This window comes from Octodon degus, unplaced genomic scaffold (assembly GCF_000260255.1).
Source record: "Octodon degus isolate 3935 unplaced genomic scaffold, OctDeg1.0 scaffold00002, whole genome shotgun sequence".
In the NCBI taxonomy this organism is placed as follows: Eukaryota; Metazoa; Chordata; class Mammalia; order Rodentia; family Octodontidae; genus Octodon; species Octodon degus.
The window spans coordinates 26,467,243-26,489,033 of NW_004524578.1; the positions used below are offsets into that span (position 1 = coordinate 26,467,243).

At 49.7% G+C, this 21,791-nt stretch overlaps 2 protein-coding genes across 7 annotated transcripts in view; one reads left to right on the forward strand and one right to left on the reverse strand.

The window, feature by feature from the left end:
• The window catches only part of Cdan1 (codanin 1), a 12,728-nt gene extending 873 nt beyond the window's left edge, over window positions 1-11,855 (forward strand). The window contains exons 2-28 of the mRNA XM_012513853.2: window positions 8-168; window positions 321-524; window positions 714-883; window positions 1,011-1,124; window positions 1,202-1,280; window positions 1,628-1,748; window positions 1,932-2,041; window positions 2,468-2,557; window positions 3,137-3,212; window positions 3,901-4,106; window positions 4,197-4,317; window positions 4,442-4,588; window positions 4,738-4,904; window positions 5,344-5,431; window positions 5,596-5,685; window positions 5,824-5,878; window positions 6,027-6,160; window positions 6,234-6,337; window positions 6,528-6,686; window positions 6,912-6,975; window positions 7,101-7,179; window positions 7,330-7,478; window positions 9,085-9,192; window positions 9,296-9,359; window positions 9,675-9,856; window positions 10,063-10,170; window positions 10,827-11,855. Of these exons, the coding sequence (XP_012369307.1) occupies window positions 8-168; window positions 321-524; window positions 714-883; window positions 1,011-1,124; window positions 1,202-1,280; window positions 1,628-1,748; window positions 1,932-2,041; window positions 2,468-2,557; window positions 3,137-3,212; window positions 3,901-4,106; window positions 4,197-4,317; window positions 4,442-4,588; window positions 4,738-4,904; window positions 5,344-5,431; window positions 5,596-5,685; window positions 5,824-5,878; window positions 6,027-6,160; window positions 6,234-6,337; window positions 6,528-6,686; window positions 6,912-6,975; window positions 7,101-7,179; window positions 7,330-7,478; window positions 9,085-9,192; window positions 9,296-9,359; window positions 9,675-9,856; window positions 10,063-10,170; window positions 10,827-10,952 (3,276 nt within the window). The 3' untranslated portion in view covers window positions 10,953-11,855. The remainder of the gene's footprint in view (window positions 1-7; window positions 169-320; window positions 525-713; window positions 884-1,010; window positions 1,125-1,201; window positions 1,281-1,627; window positions 1,749-1,931; window positions 2,042-2,467; window positions 2,558-3,136; window positions 3,213-3,900; window positions 4,107-4,196; window positions 4,318-4,441; window positions 4,589-4,737; window positions 4,905-5,343; window positions 5,432-5,595; window positions 5,686-5,823; window positions 5,879-6,026; window positions 6,161-6,233; window positions 6,338-6,527; window positions 6,687-6,911; window positions 6,976-7,100; window positions 7,180-7,329; window positions 7,479-9,084; window positions 9,193-9,295; window positions 9,360-9,674; window positions 9,857-10,062; window positions 10,171-10,826) is intronic.
• The window catches only part of Stard9 (StAR related lipid transfer domain containing 9), a 192,471-nt gene that overhangs the window by 5,068 nt on the left and 165,612 nt on the right, over window positions 1-21,791 (reverse strand). For 2 of the 6 annotated variants that reach the window (XM_023711162.1, XM_023711171.1), the window contains 7 exons: window positions 18,282-18,399; window positions 17,997-18,118; window positions 17,719-17,783; window positions 16,841-17,043; window positions 16,508-16,605; window positions 16,161-16,319; window positions 14,641-15,277 (listed from right to left, as the gene is read on the reverse strand). In XM_023711162.1, coding sequence (XP_023566930.1) covers window positions 15,176-15,277; window positions 16,161-16,319; window positions 16,508-16,605; window positions 16,841-17,043; window positions 17,719-17,783; window positions 17,997-18,118; window positions 18,282-18,399 — 867 coding nt within the window. In that variant the 3' untranslated portion in view covers window positions 14,641-15,175. Of the gene's footprint in view, window positions 1-4,278; window positions 4,349-14,057; window positions 14,167-14,640; window positions 15,278-16,160; window positions 16,320-16,507; window positions 16,606-16,840; window positions 17,044-17,718; window positions 17,784-17,996; window positions 18,119-18,281; window positions 18,400-21,791 lie in introns of those variants that run through there. The other 4 variants (XR_002820349.1, XR_002820350.1, XR_002820348.1 and 1 more) reach the window with 4 other exon arrangements.

Below are 21,791 nucleotides of genomic sequence, written 5' to 3' on the forward strand. Positions count from 1 at the left end.
GGGCCGCGGAGCCCCGGAGGACGGGGGCGGCGGGGACAGCCCGCCCTGGGCCGGGGCCCGGAGGCCGAGGAGCGCTGGCAGCCCCGGCAGGGCGCTCTCGGATCCGCCGAACCTCAGCAACCTGGAGGAGTTCCCTCCCGTAGGCTCGGTGCCCCCCGGGCCCGCAGGGTGAGAACCAGCCCGCGGCAGGGCGAGCGCGGCTGGCTGGTGGGGTGAGCAGTCGGTAGCAGCGAGGGCTTTGCGAGAGGCCTAACTGGTGTGGTAGAGGGAGTGGTGCCTGGACCTAGAAATGTAAGAAAACCTGTGGCCACTCTCAGCAGGACGAAGCCTTCACGAAGGATCAACCCAACTCCGGTGAGCGAAGAACGGTCACTGTCCAAGCCCAAGACCTGCTTCACCTCACCCCCAATCAGCTGTGTCCCCAGTTCCCAACCCTCAGCCCTGGACACTAGCCCTTGGGGCCTTGGCCTTCCCCCAGGGTGCAGAAGTCTGCAGGAGGAGCGGGCGATGCTCAGGAAGGAGCGGTATGGCCTTGCCGCTCGCTGGATGTCCGCTTCCTCCCGTGGGGGACCTGCAGGGCTTTCCCTCCAAAGTGATTCCTCCCGGGGCCTCGGGTTTGCTGCCTGGGCTGTTGATAACCTTCTCTGAGGGACCCCTGTGACTGTGACCTGGAAGCCAGGCTGACTATTCCTGATCTCTCTCTGTCCTCATAGCTCTAAGCAGCTGCAGCAGTCACCAACCCCCACCTGTCCCACCCCAGAATCGGGACTGCTCCTCCCCAGCCGGACAGGAAGCCTCACAGTGGAGCCCGCTGACCCTGCTCGAGTGTCCTCCCGCCAGCGCCTAGAGGTGGTAGCCCTAGTCTACTCCTCCTGCATTGCTGGTGAGAGCCCAGGGGGCTGCAGGGAGCCACGTGCAGAACTGCAGTGCAAGAGGAGCATCAAGGCGTGCAGAACAGAGCCTCAGTTCCAAATGGTGCCCAGTACAATGGGATTTCTTTTCATACCCAGAAAATCTGGTACCAAACCTCTTCTTGGAGCTTTTCTTCGTCCTTCAGCTCCTTACTGCCCGGAGGATGGTGGCTGCTAAGGATAATGACCTTGAACCAAGTCAAGGTACCCTGGGTCAGTGAGCAAGCCCGGTTTTGAGAGTGGGCTCTGCAGATGGGATGGTCCTTCCTGACAGCTCATTGCTACCCTAGATTCCCTGGAAAGCCCACTGTTCCAGAGCATCCACGACTGTGTCTTTTTTGCTGTCCAGGTTTTGGAGCATCAGTTTCAGTGAGTTTCCTGGATGAGGCGTTTGGGCCTTGTTCTCTTTGTCTGTCTAGTTCTCAGGCCACTCTGGGTATGCTTGTGCATAACATAGGTACAATAGCCCTAGACCTTTTCTTGTTTGTAAAAATTCTGTATCAAGGCTATGGATTTATCCCCTCAAAAAAGTCAGACAGCCTTGGCAGCAAGGCTGACACTTCTGGCCTGCTTGCTTGTTCTCTGCTTCATGGAGTGTGACTTCCTCACCATTTGTCTCCGTCACAGTGACCCTTGGTGTACCTGCTTCCTGTTCCAGATGCACTATGTATATCATCTGGTCCTAGTCGCAGTCAGGTATGTTCTTGTCTTTGCAGGATTCTGTCCTATCTGGACAAAGGGACCTTAAAGCTGCTGGCTGAGAATGAACGGCTGCTGTGCTTCTCCCCAGCTCTGCAAGGCCGCCTTCGAGCTGCCTATGAGGGCAGCATTGCCAAGGTAGTGACACCGGCTGAAATGCTCACTGGTCTGGACCTGCCCTTCCCACCTTTCACAAATAAATTTAGGCAGTCTGCTCTCTTACCATTAAGTGACCCATGGAATAACTTGGCCAAACAAGGGGCCACATTTTCTGACCATCATTCATCAGGCTTTAGTTCTAATGTCACTGCCATGTTTCAGGTCTCTCTGACGATGCCACCCTCTGCTCAAGCTGTTTCCTTTCAGCCGGAGACTGACAATCGTGCCAATTTCTCCAGTGACCGCGCCTTTCATACTTTTAAGAAACAGAGGTGAAAAGGGAACTTTGGGGAAGGGGATGAAGTAACATTTTCTTTGGAATAGGCAGCTGTTTTATTGTCACAGAACCTAGAAGTCTAGCTAATAGTACCACCAGGCCCTTCATGACAACCACTGGAGAACTGTCACTGTTCTGTGCTCATGGACTTGCACCCTGAGCTTAGCCATCTCAGCACATGACCACACACAGTTCCTTTCTCAGACAAGTGTCTGGATTGACTTGCTGCTTGCTGCCCACAGAATCAAGTGCACAAGGGCTGTAATAAGTAGCTGGGTCTGTGGCATCTTCAGCGTAATTTGGAGGCTGAGGAATGGGGCTGTGGGCAGTGCTGACTTTGGCTTTCCAAGCCAAGGAGGCTATACTTGGCAATGAGTGAGGCAACTGTGTAGTGGCTGATCAGGCATTGTGTGTCTGTCAGGGATGTGTTCTATGAAGTGCTGCGAGAGTGGGAAGATCACCATGAGGAGCCTGGCTGGGACTTTGAGAAGGGATTGGGCAGCAGGATCAGGTGGGTGCTCCTACCCTAGTCACCATTCTTCTTGCTTCTGACAGTGAACAGCTCAGTGTTGCTCAGCCAGCTGCTAGAGGAAGGCTTTCTCTACTACTTCCAACCCAGTTATTTTCTCCTCAGTCTGGTTCTTAATAGGTCTGCCTGTGCTCAGAGAGGTTCTATCTGCCTGGTTCTTCCACTCCAAAGTGCAGAGGGCTTAATTTGTTGCTTAGATTTTGTATTGAGTCACTGACAAGATTCCTTCCACTTCATCTTTTCCATCCTGTAGTTTAAGCAATTCTCATGGCTTTGCATAGGTAGCTGACCAGCCTGTACAGTTTCCTTTGTCTTCTTCATTCATGTTGGTCATGGTACTCAGTGTGGCCAGCAGACCTGGATGTGGCATTTGTTTGGTTAAGTGCACCTCTAGCCTCACAGCATCTTGATGCTGAGTGGGTTCCTCATCTCCCATAGCCAAGTAGGCCAGCTCTGTGCTGGTCCCTGAGAAATGACTTAAGAAGCCCACACACTGGCTTGCTGTGTAAGTCTTTCTCCTTCCCTGCTTCCCGCACTCCATGCCTGCCTCTTACTCCCCAGAGCCATGATGAGTCAGCTGTCTGCAGCCTGCAGCCACAGCCACTTTGTTCGGCTTTTCCAAAAACAACTTCTTCAGGTAATAGCCTTTGCAGTAATTTAACCTACAGTGACCAGCAGGTATTATTGGCCACCAGGGGAAGGTGACACTCTAGACCTGAGGAACGCTCTCAGCAGCATCCAAGTTCTTTGGATGGTATTTCACACTTGGGTGCCAGTGTAGAAATGGCACTCTGACCTCCCAGTAGCCTGTGCCCCACACCTCATGCCCTCCCAAGCCTGTTACCACCTTTTTCCCTTGATTTGTGCCAGCATAGAAAGAGGACAGGCTTAACAGTCCAACCTCTTCACATCCCACCTCTAGTGACCCTGGGTAAGTGCTTATGTTTAGTTTCACTTTCTTCACCTTTAGGATCAAAATATAATTCCTGCCTCAAGAACTGCCCAGAGGGCCAGTGAAATAGCAAACTAAGTGCCTGCTTAGGCAAGCGCGGGGACTAGGGTTCAATCCCCAGCACCACCTGCCATGCTGGCCCTGCCCCCCCCCCAAGTCACTGAGCTACTGAAAGGGTATGGTGGCACACACCTATAATCCCTGCCCTAGGGAGCCTGAAAACAGGAGGATCACTAGAGTCTGAACTGGGTAGTGAGACCTATACCAAATACAAAAAAAAAAAAAAGACCTGCCCAGAGCCCCTGACATGGAACTAGCTTTCCTTATGTTGTTCTGTGTTTGGCCCTGTCTGTCTCTTCCCTCGGCTACCTAGATGTACCAGAGCCCTGGTGGTGCTGGGGGCCCTGTCTTGGGTGAGGCCTCAGATGTGCTGAATATGCTGGGAGCTGACAAGCTGGGGCGTCTACGGCGGCTCCAGGAACGGCTTGCAGCCCCTCCAAGCAGTGGGGGACCCTGCCCACCCCCCACCTTCCCAGGTTATCAAGGTTTCTTCAAGGACTTCATCCTGAGTGCCAGCAGGTAAAGGTCCTGTATTTTGCTGGGTGAGGGGCAGAATTAAGTGGAACGAGTAGTCTCATTTTTTTGTCCCCATCCTTCTCCCTCTTCCAGCTTCCAGTTTAATCAGCATCTCATGGATAGTCTAAGCCTGAAAATCCAGGAGCTCAATGGCCTCCCACTGCCTCAGCACGAACCTGCAGATGAAGATGGAGAGTCAGATGTGGACTGGCAGGTTAGCAGAATAAGGCAGGACTGGGCCTGACCTGGTGAGAAGGGTAGATAGTACATAGGAAGACAGATTTGGAAATATTCTAAAGCCCTATGTGAATCACCATTGCTCCTTTGGTTCCTTGCAGGGTGAACGGAGGCAGTTTGCCATGGTGCTTCTTAGTCTGAGGCTTCTGGCTAAGTTTCTGGGCTTTGTGGCTTTCTTGCCATACCGGGGGCCTGAACCACCCCAGAGCCGGGAGCTTCAGGACTCCATTGTGGCCCTCAGAAGCCAGGTGAATAAGCACAAAGTCCTGGGAAGGAGGGAGCTGGGAGACTGGCAGAATGCAGAGGCTGACTGTTTTCTTGGCTGTTCTGGAAAGCTGGCAGGTGAGGAACAGCACCCAGCCCCCCCTGCCTGCTGACTGAGCCCCGGCTCTCCCAGGTTCCTCCTGTCCTGGATGTGCGTACACTGCTGCAGCGTGGGCTGCAGGCCCAGCGGGCAGTGCTCACAGTACCCTGGCTGGTGGAGTTCCTGTCCTTTGCTGACTACATCGTCCCCTTGCTTGACTACTACCGGAGCATCTTCACACTTTTGCTACACCTATACCGGTAAATAGACAAGGCTAAGAGGGGGCTCAGTAGGCTGAAGCTGGAGAACTTCTGTGAGCTACAGGCCATCCTGGACTACATAGTGAGTTCCAGGCCAGCCTGAGCTACGTAGCAATCCTGTCTCAAATTAATGTGTGGAGACGTTGTGGGCAGGCCTGTTGCTCCTAAAGAGGCAGAGCATCCTGGGAGTTCCTGTGCAGCTCCACAGTCAGCCCTGAACTTAGAGAGGCCACTGGCCCACAGTGAGGATCCATGTGTGGTTTGCCTTGCCCATGGCCCAGCAGAGGCTATAAGAGATGCTGGTGTCCATACCTCTTACATGTGACAGCAGTACCTGTGAGGTCTGCGTTTGAGAACAGTCCTCTCAGCGATGGCCTCTGTTCAGTCCTTCCCATCCCTGAACACTCAGGTCCCTTCACATCCTCCATTGACCTTTCAGGAGCTTGGTCTTATCACGGGAGGGTGAAGGAGAGATGTGTTTCCTCAACAAGCTGCTGCTGCTAGCTGTCCTGGGCTGGCTTTTTCAGGTGGGAAGCCTGTGGGTCCCAACATAGTGGGATGGGGTGGAGTTGCAGCCACCCACTAGCCTCGGGAGGGCCGTATGGTCCTTGACCCTTGCTTGGCCTGTGATGTCTCAGAGTATGGAGTCTCAGAAATAACCAGCTAGAGCACGGCTGCTGTCTCTTGCCAGATTCCCACAGTCCCTGAGGATTTCTTCTTTTTGGAAGAGTGTCAGGTGGATGCCTTGGAAGTGGACACAGCCACTTCAGAGCGTGGCTTGGTGAGTGTTGTGGTTGGACCAGAGCATGGGTGCCCAGGAATATAGTGAGCTCTGTGGGGAAACTTGAGCTTCATAGCTTACCTACCTGATAGCCACCCCTGGGCAAGCTGGGGAGGACTACCACCACTTCTTCCGCAGGACAGTGTGCCTGTGGTGGACCAGCAGCTGCTCTACACCTGCTGCCCCTACATCGGTGAGCATGGACTTCTCTTGCATGCTCAGGGCACCCCGCCGCTGGCCAAATCCCAGAGTGGTGCCCTGAGCCCAAGTCTATATCACTGGGGAGGAGTGGGCAAGGTGGCAGATTTCTAGGACAGAGAACTGAGACTTCCCTGCTGCAGGAGAGCTCCGGAAACTGCTCGCTTCATGGGTTTCAGGCAGCAGTGGACGGAGTGGGGGTTTTGTGAGGAAAATCACCCCCACCACCACCACCAGCCTAGGGGCCCAGCTTCCCCCAAGTGGCCATGGACTCCAGGTAGGAGCACGAGTGGTGGGCGGGTGCCAGCCTAGAAGTCTTCTCGGGCCTCACAACACTGCTTTCTTCACAGGCACAGCTTGCTCAGGCCTTTTTCCACAACCAGCCTCCCTCACTGCGCAGGACTGTGGAGTTTGTGGCAGAGAGAATTGGGTCAAACTGTGTCAAACATATCAAGTAAAAGCACCTTGCGGGTCCCCTACCATTTTCCCCTTAAAACACCATGTTGCCAAAGGGAAAAAAGGCAGGTGGGAGAACAGGAGGCTGACAGGCCCTTGGGGAAGTTATAACCCAATGTTCTTAAATTCCTAGTCCCTTTCTAATTCAACCCTTCCAACTACCTCAAACCTTGCTGTCCCTGCTGCAGGGCAACACTGGTGGCAGATCTGGTACACCAAGCGGAGTCACTTATCCAAGAGCAGCGAATGACACAAAGCCAGGAAGTGGGAGATCCAGCCCAGCTCTTGGAGATTCTGTGTTCCCAGCTGTGTCCCCATGGGGCCCAAGCATTGACCCAGGGGCGGGAGTAAGAATCACCAGTCCCTTTGGACCTTCTCCACTCCTCTTGGCTTATTTTTCTATTTGCTCTCCCCTTTCACATTCACATCCTTTACCCCCAACCCCATTTTCCTGAGGCACGAAGGTCAAGGCTGACTTGATGGGTGGGCTTCTCCCTTCAGCATCTGGAGTGGGGTGGGATGTAGGCAGTGCTTCTGTGCAGGCCTCACAGCCTCCTCCTGTTTCCTTTGAGGTTCTGCCAAAGGAAGAGCCCTGGGGCTGTGCGGGCACTGCTTCCGGAGGAGACCCCAGCAGCTGTATGTAATAGAGGCCTGTGTTGTGGATGTGTGCATCTGTGTGAAGCCGCTGGGAGTACAGTCAGCCATGGACTCTGGCAGATGTCTTTGTCCCTGGCCCCTAACTTGCTGTTCTTCCCTCCCAGGTTCTCAGCAGTGCAGAGAACATTGCTGTGGGGCTGGCCACGGAGAAGGCATGTGCGTGGTTGTCAGCCAACATCACAGGTGAGGTCGTATACCATTTTGAATGACAGACCAGAAACTATGCGCAGTTTGGGAAGATCAGTCCCAGCCAGGTGGAAACCAGAAAGTTGTGGGTTGGCATGGCAAGCCTGTTTGGATATCTCAGTGACCTGTTCCTGTTCTTCCCTGCAGCACTGATCAGGAGGGAGGTGAAAGCGGCTGTGAGTCGCATTCTTCGAGGCCAGGGTCCTGAACCAGCTGCCCGGGGGGAGCGGAGGGGCTGCTCCCGCGCCTGTGAGCACCATGCTCCCCTCCCCTCCCACCTCATCTCCGAGATAAAAGTACACAGCTCCCTACTCCCTTTGGCTCCCTAATCCCTCTCCCCGCTGTTCCTGGTTTCTTTCCTTTCCCACATCAGCTGCAGGATTTCTTTGTAGAAGCTTTCTGTGCTGTCTAATTTGTTTCATTTGTTTACTGAGTTAGGTAAGGTGGAACATAGTCACGGAGTTTCCTTCATGTTCCTGACTTGGCACTGACATCTCCCATAGCACAAAAGGGTCAGTCCAGTTTTTTGGTTTTTTTCTGTATTTTAGGGAAGGGTCTACAGGGTGTTCAGGGTCTTACTACTAGATCGGACTCTAGTGATTCCACCTGTTTACAGCCTCCCAAGAGCTGGAATTACAGCCTTGCCACCACACCCAATCGCAATTGCCATCTCAGCATGCCCCAGGGGCAGGGCTGGCAGGGCAAGCCCAGGGATCGCCCAGGCACCTTTTTTTTTTTTTTTTTTTTTTAACTCAGACCCCTGTGCTTGGCTTATTCTTCTGAGCCATCTCCCCCGCCCCTTGCAGGCACTTTAATCTGCTAAGCTATTTGGCCAGCCCTCAGTCTAGTTTTGACTAAAGTGTATTTTACACATATGGCAGTGGGGACAGGTGTCTTGTGGCTGTGAAGGGGCAGTCTAAGGGGCAGTCACTCCAGGAGCAGAGGCGATTCATGTATGGAAGATGCTTTCTTAGTTATAAAATGACAGTTTTCCTTAGTTTAAAAACTTTAGACTTTGTAAAGGATCAGCAAATAGTGTATAGAACAAATTGAGCTTTTTTTTTTCTTTTAACCTTGCATGCTTTTATTTTTTTAAGACAAAAGTCCTGCTCAGTTGCCCAGGATGGATAAAACCTGGCAGTCTTTCTGCCTCAGCCTCCCTTGAGTGCTACAATTATAAGTGTGTGCCTCACTGGTCTGAGACAGGTTCTTGCCATGTAGTTTAGGCTGGCCTTAAACTTGTCATTCTTCCTGCTTTAGCCTCCCAAGTGCTGGGAATATAGGACTGTGCCATCATCCCCAGCATGTTTTTGTAGTTTTGTTGGCTTTTCCATCTGTTTGTATTCATGCTGTCTACAGCTGCTTTTGTGCTTCGGTGGTAGTGCTGCAAAGCCTAGTATGTTTCCTCTGTGGCCCTGATCTAATGTAATAGTCTAGGAATAAAGTTGTGGAATAGGGACCAGAAAGCAATACTAACAACTGAGAGGGTGGCCACGAAATAACTGGTTCTCACTATACAGATTTGTACTGAAATCTCCATTGCGTGAGCTGAACAGAACCCTGAGGAATAGGAGACATTCAGATGTGTCTGGCAGGACAGTCCCCTGAGCACTGAGATGCCCTCTGGGAGTTGGTCAGGTGGTTTGTCCCAAGCTAAATGGTATTGCTGGAGCTGTCTGGCAGCTCATCCCTCCCTTTGGGTGTCCCCATGGTTAATTTTTCCTAGCCATGCTGTCCTGCCTGAGCCCCAGCTCTAGGGACCCCTTGGCCCAGTTGCTTCACCCCTGGGTCCTATTTTCCTTTTCCTTCTGTCCCTCTCCACTGACTGATTCCCTCTTCCCCACGCCTATCAGTGGCAACCTGGTCCCAGCCTGGCATAAGGTTTTGCCCTGCTCTCTATAGGATGTGCTGTCCCTTGCTGTGGGACCCCGAGACCCTGATGAAGGAGTGTCCCCAGAACACCTGGAACAGCTCCTAGGCCAGCTTCACCAGATGTTGCAGTGCCGCCAGGTGAGACTGGGCATGAGCCATAAAGAAGGCAGCAGAGCCACACTGACCTAGGGCCAGTTCTCCCAGAAGCGAGATGGTACTGATGGTCCCCTTTCCCCTGCAGTTCCTGTGCCCGCCTGCTGAGCAGTATCTGGCCAAGTGCTCTGTGGAGTTAGCGTCCCTCCTGGGTATGGCTTTTTATTGCACCCTGCTGGAATAACCTCCAGATATCAGGGATGGGTACAGGAAGACTGGAGGACAGAGTCCTCTTCACCTTCCATTTTTATTTTATTTTTTTTCAATATTTATTTGTTTATTTAGTGTGTGTGTGGCCAGCTCAGCCCACCAGGGGGCGGGCCTGGCTGGCATGTGGTGCTGGGGATTGAACCGCGGTCCCTGTGTTTTGCTTAGCTTAGCTTGTTCTAAGTAGGTGCTTTAGACCACTGAGCCATCTCACCAGCCCCTTCACCTTCCATTTTTAGACTGATTTCCTCTCTCCCTAGTTGCAGACCAGATCCCCATTCTAGGGCCCTGTGCATCACACAGGCTGGAGCGGGGAGAGGCACGGAGGCTTCTGCTCATGCTGCTTTCCCTATGGAAAGATGACTTCCAGGGGCCAGTCCCACTGCAGCTACTGCTGAGCCCGAGAAACGTGGGGCTTCTGGCAGACACTCGGCCACGGGAGGTAAGTCAGATAGGAGGATAGGACAGCTCCTTAGTAGCCAGGGTCTTGATGGTTTAGCACCCCTGCGGAGCTGCCATGCTTCCTGTTCTGCACTAAAGCAGACTCTTTGTGTTTGTCTCGAAGTCTACAAAGCAGCAGTCTGTCCCAGTCATGGTCACTCTGCAGTGCCCCAGCAATGCTAACCTCCTCCATGGTGGACTTTTCAGTGGGACTTGCTGCTGTTCTTGCTACGGGAGCTGGTAGAAAAGGGTTTGATGGACCGAATGGAGATTGAGACCTGCCTGGGCAGCCTCCATGAGGCCCTGTGGCCAGAGGTAAGTTGGTCCCCTCCTATCTCACAGGAAGGAGAGGTGTCATACAGCCCATTTGTCCCTGGACAGGACAGTAATGGTGGCAGACCTAGTGGATTTGTGTCAGATTTCTTCAAGAATACAGGGGATGAAGCATGGCTTATTATGGTTATTTCAGACCAGGGTAGCTGCTGTCTGAGGAACTGGGGCGGGGGGGGGGGGGGGAGGAGGGCAGCAGGGAACAACGAGTATGGCTTTTTATTTTTTGGTGGAACCAGGGATTGAACTTAGGCCCTCACACTTGCCATGGAAGCACATATTCCACTGAGCCATCTCCCTGGCCCGAGAGTAGCTTTTTAAAATCAAGATAACCTGGATTTAAATCTCAGCCTAAATTTTTTTCTTTTGTGACTGGGATGTGTGGAGGAAGTAGTTTCAAGATGAGATACTATGTAGTGAATTGGTAACAGTAGCACAAGCACATAAAGGTAGGCTAATTAAAGCCTCAACCTCCTCCAGAGTTCACCCTGCCCTGACATACACCTCCCCAGATACTAGAGGACAAGGTCCCACACCCACTTCAGTATTCTCTGGGGCATGTCTACTTCGTGATAACCTAGGGATTGATTTTTAGACATACCATCTCTACCCTTTTTTGTCACCTTTATCCTTAATTCCAGGACTTCTCTGAAGAATTAGAAACACTGACTCGCCTATTTCTAGCTGAGCTCCATCTGCCAGAACCTCAGCAAAGAGCTTGTGAGTTAGTACAGCCGAGCCGGGGAACAGTGCTGGCCCAGAGCTAGGATCACACCTTACCTCAAGAAGAGACCTGGAACCCACTGTGGCTAAGGAGTGGGATCTGCAACCAGACTTCATGCCCAGGAGGGAAGGAAGTGTGTGGCACTGGAGTTGCCCACAGACTAGGCTTGCTGCCAGATCCTAGAAGAGAAGCCTAGAGGCTCCAGTCCTGAGTGGAAAAGCTGGTATTTCTCAGATGCTGAACAAAAGGAGTGTAGCCTGATCAACATGGTACACAGGCTTTGCTTGCTGCTATCTCAGCATCTCTGAAACATGTGGTCCCAGGTAGTCATGTTAGAGGCAAATGACTTGTGTTTAACTTGTGAAGAAAGTTAAAACATGGGTCATGGGAGGTTACATTTTACCACCAGGAATTGGACTGCCATATACACCACAGAGATGGTGGTAGGACCCACTGGCTGAAATCTGCCATGATCTGGACCTATACAGGACCCTGTCTCCACCCAGGGACGAAGGACAGGGCAGAACATTGAGTTTTTTAAAAAATAAACTTTTAACAAGGGCTTGACAGCTGTTTTCCCTAGTGTCTTCCTTGATGAGGTAGATTTTGAGCTGGGAGCTGGAATCACAGCCTGGGGCCAGGGAGATGGCTCAGTAGAATAAGCGCTTCCCTGGAATCACAGCCTGACCAGCCAGCCAGCCACCTACCTAAGCCGTCCATGCAAAGCCCATCTCCCACCTTGAGGCACTGTCTGCTGCTAACTTCCTGCTGCTGTAGTGCATAATTCTCCAGTGTGCAGCTCCCCTATGCTCAGGGACAGGCTTAGGATACAGTGCAATTTCCACTCACAGGAGCCTCCCTGCTGAGCCATATGGTGGGGCAGCTTCTGGAGTGTTCGATTCAGCTCAAAATGTACTGTGGAGCAAAGCATTCTATTTTTAGAGTAATTGTTGAGACCATGTCTCTCAAAAGTAAACCAGTGATTTTGACAAAGAGAGCATCACTTTGATAATGTGCATTAAATTCCTACAGTTTTTCTGTGAGGAGAATAAGACAATTTGTTTCTCTGTTGGGAGAAATAGTGTGTACTGAACTCTTTTAAGTGGCTTGCAAAATCTGTGCATATAGTATTTCTTAGGGGCAGAATTCCTAGTTGTCAGAAAGGTTGCTGACCCATATTTTCTGTCCTCAGAGAAAGCTTTCTATGCTACCACACCAAAGGCAAGAGGTGCCATCACCACCAAGCCAGAGAATAGGAGTTTCTTAATCACACTACTTGCTACCTGCCTCTTCCGCCCTCCACTCATCCAAGTCACTCCTTTAAAATTTCTGCACCTGAGCCTTTTTTCCTAATCTCTGTCCTTCAAATTCAGTGTCTTAGATGAATCAAGTGTGTCCAGGAGACTGAATCCAGGTTCTTCCACACACTAAACATGTGCAGTGCCAGTGAGAAGTGTGTTTCTTCATGCTGGGTGTGGTGGTATATGCATGTAGGCCCAAGGCAGGATGATGAGGCAAAGGCAGGAGGATCTCTTGAGTTTGAGGTCAGCCTGGGCAACATAGTAAATTGAAGGCCAGCCTGACCTTGTATCTTTTTTTTTTTTTTTAAAGAAAGGAAAGGTTTATTTAGCTCACAGTTGCTGGAGGTTTCAGCCCATACTCAGCTGGGTCCAAGGCAGAGCAGCACAAAACAAAGGTCAACCTTTCATGGCGGCGACAAAGAGCAAGAGCATAGGGGAGAGGTAGCAGCTCAAGCAGCTAGCTTCTCTTCCCACCTTACATTTAGTACTTGGATGGGAGACTTTATATCTTATGGTCTCAAATGTACAATAATCCTCCTACCTTAGCCTGAGTGCTGGAATTACAGACATGTCCCACCACGCTCAGCTTGTTTTTTGCTTTCCAGAGACAAGTATTACAACAGTATGGTTAAGCCACAGCAAAGCGGAACCCTGCTGAGGGTAAACAGGATCACAGCTACTTTCTGGTGTGCTCAGGAGAGCCTGAAGCCCCAAAGGCTGCTTGGCTTATAAAGACCTGGCTTAAGATCACTTGAGTGAAAACCAGATGCATACATAGGGTCCTGGTGAAGGACCACTTCCTGATGGTCTGTGTGAGCCTTACAGGCTACTCTTTTTTTTTTTTTTTTTAATTATTTTTATTTATTACATTTATTTATTGTGTGTGTGTGTGTGTGGCCAGCTCAGCCCACAAGGGGGCGGGGCTGGCTGGCATGTGGTGCTGGGGGATCGAACCGCAGTCCCTGTGCTTTGCCAAGCTTGTTTCAAGTAGGTGCTTTAGACCACTGAGCCATCTCTCCAGCCCCCAGGCTACTCTTTAAGGGTTCTGGAGGTAGGGAACTAAAGAACCAGTGAACAGTAATCCGATTCCTTTTTACATGTCTGCACTCTGAATTGTCTAAACCAGCAGCCTTTAAAGTCCAGGGGCCGGGGACATGGCTCAGTAGAATAAGTGACTGCCTGGCAAGCGCAAGGGCCTTAGTTCCAGAAAAAAAAAAATAATAATAATAAAAATAAAGTGTAGTCCATAGACCAAGAGCCTCTGCATCATGTGGGACTTCCTAGAGATACAGATGGCATGACCTCTCCAGCTTACTTGGAGGGTCAGGTCCAGCCTGGAGTGTAAGGAGGTCTTCTGGTGATTCTGGTGATGTCAAAATTTGAGATCCACTTGTCTAAACCAAAATCTGATTCTGCATTTAGCTTAACTGTCACTTATGATTTGCTACAAAATGAGCCTCACTATAGTCAGCTTCCAGTATCTTTGGGGACTGGTTGCATGATGCTTAGGCCCTGCATAAAATGGCACAATATTTGCACAAAATAATCATCCTCTACACTTTTTCCTCCAGTACTATATATTTGAGTCATTTCTAGATTATACCTATTACAAGGTAAGCTGAATATATGTTATGTATTGTTTAAAAAACAATGACAATGTTTTCCTCCAATATTTTGGATCTGTGTTGGCTGAAGGCACAGATAAGGAACAGAGGTCAGGGCTGACTACTCATACTGCTGGCTCAGGGCTGGTATGTAAGAGAATCAGTGTCACTATGCAGCTGTCCCTTCACTTTCCAATTCCTGCATCTGCCTTCCTCTCCTCCAGCCCTAGGCTGTCTGCTCACCTTTTCACTTGGTGGTTCCTGGTGACTGGGTGGCTTTGGGCTCAAGAAGCAGTCACAGGCGAGTCACTCAGAGGTGCAGAGTCTTGAGTGCAGGCCAAATCCTACCAGGCTCAAATGACAAACACAAGCAATTCTAAGACTGCCCCTGAATACAAATACATGTGGGACTTCTGGTTCACAGATATCCTGATCTTTCTGGTCAAGTCTTCATAAAGAGATTTATATATAAAGAGGTAAAAATACATAATCAAATGTTACAAAAGAAAACAAAAATAAAAGTTTTTAAAACTTCAGTCATGTATAAATAACAATCTAAGGTAAGAAAAAAAGCCTTGCAGCATTCTCAGAAGTGAAAATTGTTCCTGCACTGCACAGAAAATCCTTGCCTCTTGCCCCTCACCCACTTGGTCCCCATGTGACTATTCTTTACTACCACAGACTTGGGCAACTGAACGGCAGGACAGAGTGCCCCTAGTCACTACTTCCTGGGAAACTGAATTAGCAGAAGTGGAGCCAAGAGCAGCTCCCTCTGGACAATTCCTTGCTAGGCCCTAGCCCAGATCCACCCATTGCTTCCCCAATGTCTTCTGGCTCTGACACAAAGACCCACATGTCAGAAAAGGGAGAAAAAAGATAAAATGAAAAGGCATTTTGCAAAAATTCACCAGAGAGAAAAGATTCTAAAAGGGCATTCTGGTTTGGGCTGCTATTTTCTTTCAAAACTGCTTTGGTCCTGACTCCACCAAAGGGCAAGCTGCCTGCTAGAAGGAAGGCAGAGGGAGAGTAGAATCATGGTCTCAGCTGCTTGCTTCCTGCCAGCTCTCCCAGAGGCAGGGCAGGATTAAGGAGGCGATGCACTAAACTTCCCCAACTCTGATGGGCGAGTCCAAAAAAATGGAAAATGAAAATGAGAAATCCAAAAGGTGAGCTTCATTCTCAGGATAGTTAGGGCCAGAAGCCCAAAGTACAAAAGTGCCAGAAGCACCTAAGGACTGACTGACTTTGCTGGCAACCTTGGGCCAGTGCCAAATGTGAAGTTAGCCAGCACAGGTAGCCTCAGCTCTTCTCACCTTAGGGCCATGGCATCAGCTCAGCAACACCATCTTGACAAGGCAATGCTAGCTACCAAGGAAGGAAGCCAGCCTGGCCACGATCAGGGGCTGTTGTTTGATAAAGGAACTCAGGAGATGAGGGGGAAAGCCTGGAGCACCCAGTTCTACCTGCAAGTGAGAAGGCAGAGTTGGGGGTTAAAACAGACCTGAAGGTGCCAGGACCTTCCTATCCCACAGCCACCCTGGATGGGACAAAGGGAGGTATACCAGGCCCCACAGCCCCTGTCTACACACCCCTGGGTTCCACTGCTCAGATCTCAGCATCAGCTCTCACCCCCACCCCATTGACGAAGTTATGGGACTGAAAGTAGAAAGCCAAACAAAATGAAGGACGAGGATGGGCCAAATAGCTCAGACGATTAAAGTACTTGTTTAGGCAGATGTAGCAGCAGGTTCAATCCCCCTGGGGCATGCTGAGAGGATGATCAAGATAATCCCAGCTCTCAGGAGGCTGAACAAGGTTGATCACTACAAGTGGGATCTATATAGTGAGACCCTATAGACCCTATAGACCCTTACTAAAATGCAATAAAAAAAGAAAGAAAGAAAAAGAAAAGACAAGACATAGAAAGCCAAATTGTTCTGAAAAAAAAAAAAAAAAAAGAAGGATAATTCACTCTATCAAGCTGTGCATTTAAAATAGGGTCTCACTAAATTGTCCAGGCTGGCCTTGAACTTGAGATCCTCTTGCCTCAACTTCCTGAGTGCTGGGATCACAGGTGTGTACCACTGTACCCAGCTTAGAGGTGGCTGCAATGGTTACCTTGCAATGATTCAACTACAATCTAAGGATCCTGGATAAGTTCAGCCACAGAATACAACTTCAGAAACAACTTCAGGTACAAGCACCTTCTGAAAGGCTAGTAAATGCTCATTCTCTGTATCTGACTCCCCAGTGGGAGCCCCAGAAGCCTTGAGTCTCCAGCTATTGGGCAGGGTGTTACCCAGAAGGACTGAGAGATCACAGCATGTGCTGTGAAGCCAGTATCACCTGGGCCAAGTAGATGACTCTGGTAATTTCCTTCCCTTCCATGGTGACAGGCTGCAGGATCCAGGCACTAGGCAAGATCTCCCCTCGGACCATTTTTTTGCTGGGTCTTGGCATGGATGTGTCATATACAGACTGAGCTGCCACTATAGACAGGTACCCCTGGGGACAGAGACCTGAGTCAGGGGACAGGCTCCATATAGTCAGAATGGAACAAAGCAACACTGGCCAGCTTTCAAGCTGCCGCTGCCCTGGCCCCATCCCCAGTTTGCTTTCCTTCCCATGGAGGGCCCACACCCATGCTGCGCCTCACAACGTTCCAACACACATTCTTCCCATGACATCTTTACCACTACTGAGGCAGGCACCTCTTTGGCTTCTACGCAGACACAACAGAAATCCCGCGGCTGCTTCAGCGCACACAGGGAGGCATTGCATACCAGGTACACTGGAGAGGCAGGACAAGGCAGTCAGGAACCCTGAGCGGATCTTCACCTAAGTCCTTTCTGCCTGCAATCCCCTTTACTCCCTGACTGACAACCCAAGGAAAGCTAGGCCAAGCACTCTGGGATGGCCTGAGAAATGGGCCTCCCAACAGGGCTGCCTCCTACCCTCCACCTCCATCCCTGGCCAGAGTCCATTGCACACATCAGAAACTTGGTCCCCAGAAGCCTCGGGCTCACCCAAGCTGATGCTGTTGGTCACCCGCTGATGCAGCCTTGCCGTCTGGATGGGCTTGTGATACAGGGGCCACAGGGTTGGGTCACTGACAGCTGCCCACACATGAGATAGCGGCTGAGCCACAACACCTGCCCCCAGAAAGCCATGCCGAGTAGAAGAAAATTCCTTGTAGTAAAGCTGTACCTCCTGCTCCTCACCTTGATAGCTTGAAGATAATGATCAGAAAGAGAAAGAGATTTTAAAAAAATAGCACGGTGCACACTTCTAATTCCAGTACTTTGTAAGGCTGAGGAAGATGAATTACAAATTACATCTACCCAGTCATTTAGTGACATACTGAGACCTTATCTAAAACTTTTATTTATTGGGTTTTGGGGTTTGTTTTTTTTTTGAGGTACCAAGAATTCCAGGGGCCGGGGAGATGGCTCAGTGGAATAAGCACTTCCCTAGCAAGTGCAAGGGTCTGAGTTCAATCCCCGGTTCTACAAAAAAAAGAAATAATAATAATAATAACAACAACCCCACCTTGGGGCCGGGGAGATGGCTCAGTGGAATAAGCGCTTTCCTGGCAAGCGCAAGGACCTGAGTTCAAACCCCGGTTCTGGAAAAAAAAAAAAAAAGAATTCCAGACCTTGCACTTGCAAAGCAGGTGCTCATGCCACTGAGCCATCTCACCAGCCCTCCAGAACTTTTAAAAAGGGGTAGAAATGTAGTCCAGGGTAAGACTCTGGGTTCCAGTACCAGGGAAAGAAAACAATGGGTTCCAAAGCAGACAAGAGGAGCTCAGGGTGTGGGATTCAGGGAAGTCAGGCAGAGAAGTGGGGAGGAAAAGAAGCCAAGCAAGACAAGAGTACAAGTGAGACGCTACAGAGGGACTTACTTCCAGCCTGCTGTTGCGTGGCAGCTGAACAGGTTGTGCAGATTATTGGAACAAGCAGTCATTACCTGGAGACAGTCACCACACTAAATCAGTCCACATGCAGAGGGCATGGTACTCACCAGGACCCTAGGTCAGTCAATGCCTGTTTCTTAAGATCGAGCTACTAAGGAGGGCCACAGCCCTGATTCTGGGTCTCCTCCCACCCCCATCTCTGCCCCCACCCCTGCCCCAGGACAGGTCTGGCTAAAGCAGCAGTGAGGATGAGTTGGGGCAGTTACATTGGCCATGGCAGTGTCCACGATGTGCTTAGCCAAATCCTGGTAGGAGGAGGAGAAGCAGGTTCCCAAGCTAGACAGGCTGGATGGGGAGCAGCAGCAACCGCCCAGGGAGCCTCGGTGGCCTGCAAGAAACAGGTGGAGGCTTTGAGACAGGACTGAATGCAGAACTCAGGACAGCGACAGCTCTATGCAGGGACATTGATATGAGTGCTGATACCCTCAGGTCAGTGACTTAACTCCTGAGTCCCAAAACCAAGACCTATATCCCACCTGCCCACCACTCACTGTAGGGAGAGCTCTTCAGGGCAGATCCAATCAGATACAGGTTACTGCTCTTTAAGGCAGTCTGGCTTCGCCCATCCCCCATCCAGGCGGCTCTGGAATCAGGCAAGTTCGAGTCCCTCTGTGGAACAGAAGGCATTCAGGGCCAAAGAGTTGGCAACATGGTGCAGAATGATGTCACTGCTTCCCTGTGATGCCTCAGTTTACAAATCCTCCCTCCTGCGATTCCAGGAGACAGAATGCCCCCAAGAGGTCACAAACAATAGAAATCAATCCTAGAACAACCTATCCTTGCCTGTCAGGCCACAGTTTTCAGAATTCCCACAGGAACCAGAACTGAGTGGCAACCTCAAGGATGGCGGTGGAAGGCATTTTGCACCACCATAAGGCCATGGGTTTTGGGGTGGGAGGCTGTTGTGGGTCATAAAGCCAAACTGGAAGATGTGTCAGAAAGGAAAAACACTGCGCCCTGTAAAACTGAAACCCTAATCCCTGCCCCCAGGAACAGCTGCTAGGCCAAAGTCCTAACATGGAACCAAATGGGGCTGGTCCTCTGAAGTTAAAACAATTTTACCTATGATAGTGTTGCAGGCAGCCAAGTTGGATAGAAATATTATAGGCAGTCAGATAGGGCCAGGCCCTCGAGGAGACAAGATGGAAGACAAGGTGACCTTGCAACTTTTGGAAGAGACAGACACTCCCATTTGGGCCACATCTCAAGACCAAGACAAAAAGAGGAAACACAGCTACATACTTCCCTAGGGATGGGCTGATATCCTAAATAGGTATCAATCACCTTGAAAGAGCCCAAGTGAGTCACTAGCCCAACCCCCAACAGGAAAAGACCATCCCATATTCATGCCCCCTTGCTACATGACTCACTTCCTCATTTGGTCCTGGATTTAATCAATTTTACCTGAGCAATGGTGCTTGTAATCTCATTAGTTGACCAAAGTTTTGTCCCACCTCATGCCCAACTAAGCGACTTCCCATGTTCTCCACCACCTTAGACCTGCCTCATGGCATGGTTTTCCTCTATAAAAGTCCCTGGAAGAGACAACCTCCTGGAGACAATCCGCTTGGGCCCCCTCCTCTCCCTCTCTCAGACAGGAGCTTTCTTTCCCTCACTAAATATATTCTGCTCATGACCTCTGTTTGTTCCTAAAATTCATTCTTCAGTTTTAGAGAACATGAACTTGTCCAGGTCAGGTAGGGGGATCCTTTTTCCCCTATGTCATTTGGAGGTTCCCTATATCGTTTGGAGGTCATCCACCTGAGATCAGTTTTTCTCCCTGTATCAATAGTACCAAAAGGAGCAAAGTATTTACAAACAGAGTTGACAAGTAAAAGACACGTGCTATTCTGTAAATGTTAAAACTGTTAAGAAGGGGCTGGAGAGATGGCTCAGTGGTCTAAAGCACCTATTTAGAACAAGCTTAGCATAGCACAGAGACCACGGTTCAATCCCCCAGCACCACATGCCAGCCAGCCCCGCCCCCTGGTGGGCTGAGCTGGCCACACACACACACACACACACACACAATAAATAAATGTTAAAAAAAAAAAAATTCTTCTTTTAAAACTGTTAAGCAGGGTGTGGTGGTATACACCTATAATCCCAGCAATGAGGAGGGTGAGGCAGGAGAATTGTTATCAGTTTGAGGCCAGCCTAGACTACATAGTGAGACTCTGGCTTTAAAAAAAAGCATGGTGGGGGCCAGGGACATAGCTCAGTAGAATAAGCGTTTGCCTGGCAAGCACAGGGTCCTGAGTTCAATCTCCGGTACTGCAAAAGAAAAAAAAAAAAAAAAAAAAGCACAGTGATGCACACCTGTAATTCCAACACCTTGGGAAGCTGAGGCAGGAGAATCACTGTGAGTTCAAGACCAGCCTGGACTACAAAGTGAGCTCAAGGCCAGCCTAAACTGCATAGTGAGACCCAAGAAAAAAGAAAATACACACACACACACACACCCTAAATAAGGATTTCCCTGTTTGTGGAGTTAAAGTGCTAACTGGATAAAACTCAATACTCCCTTCCACTGTGGTGGGAAGTTCAGTGAAATTCCAAATCAAAACCTCAGCTGACTTCTTCACCAAAAGTGACAAGCTGATTCTAAAATTCATGCGTAAATTTAAGGGACTCAGAACAGGCAAAGTCACCATGAAAAAGAATAAAAGTTGAAGGATACACACTTTCTGATTTCAAAATCTGATTTCAAAAGCTACAGAAATCAAGCCATTATGCATGAGAACAGGTCACTAAGCTGTAGTGATTGATACTTTGTGTCAACTTGAGAAGTTTAAAAGTCTAATTGAGTGGCAGCAGGGAGCCCCGGTTCTTTGTAAACATCCTCATCCTGTACAAGAGGAGGGCCTGGACACTGTGGGAGTTCTACACCCCCACCCCAGGGTAGCTTGTGTATAATATAAGGAGGGGAGGGGGGCTGGCTAGAAGCCCAGCTGCTGCCCTTCCCTTTGCTCTCTGCTGTTTACTGCTGCCCTGCTACCCTCTGCCGTGTGCCACTCCACCTGGGAGCCAGTCAAGTACAGACTGAAACCTCCACAAAGGAGCTAAATAAACCTTTCCTTCCTTAACTTTGGATATTGAGTAATTTGTCTCAGCAATGAGTAAAAAGTAACTGAGACAAGTACCAAGTGCTTAGTATGTGTGAAGCCCTGTGTTCAGTCCCTGGCACCTGAAAGGTAAGAGAAGACACAGATCAACAGAATAAGGAGCCCAAAAATAAACCCACACATCTATAATTCCCTGATCTTCCACAGGATGCTGAGACAACACAATGTGGGGAAAGCAGGTTTTCTGACAAATTGTGATGAGAAACGGGCATCCACTTTCTACTTCAACCTTCTGCTTCAATGTAAGAGATTAACACAAAACAGTTCAAAGATCTAGCTGTAGGAACTACAAATGTAAAACTCTTATAGGCTAATCACAGAAGAAAAGAGACACATGACTGTTGTGACCTTGAATTAGACACTAGTTTCTGAAATATGATACACACAAAAGGAAAACAAATGACATCAAAATTTTATAAATTTTTAACACTTGTGCTTCAAACAGCACCATATAAGGACACTGAAAAGAAAACACACAGAATGGCAGAAAATTTTTGTAAATCGTACTTCTGATTAGGTTTTGTACTAGAATATATAAAAAACTATTGCCAGGCATAGTGGTACACACATGAAAGCCCAGCACTTGGGGGGCGGTGGCAGGAGGATCACTGTGAGATCAAGGCTGTTCTGGACTATGGACTATACAGTTAGTTCAAGGCCAGCCTGAGCTGACCCTGTCTCAAAAAAAAAAAAAGAAAAGAAAAGAAAAGAAAAAACTATTAACAATAAAAACGGGGCTGGAGAGATGGCTCAGTGGTCTAAAGCACCTACTTGAAACAAGCTTGGCAAAGCACAGGGACCGCAGTTCGATCCCCCAGCACCACATGCCAGCCAGCCCCGCCCCCTGGTGGGCTGAGCTGGCCACACACACACACA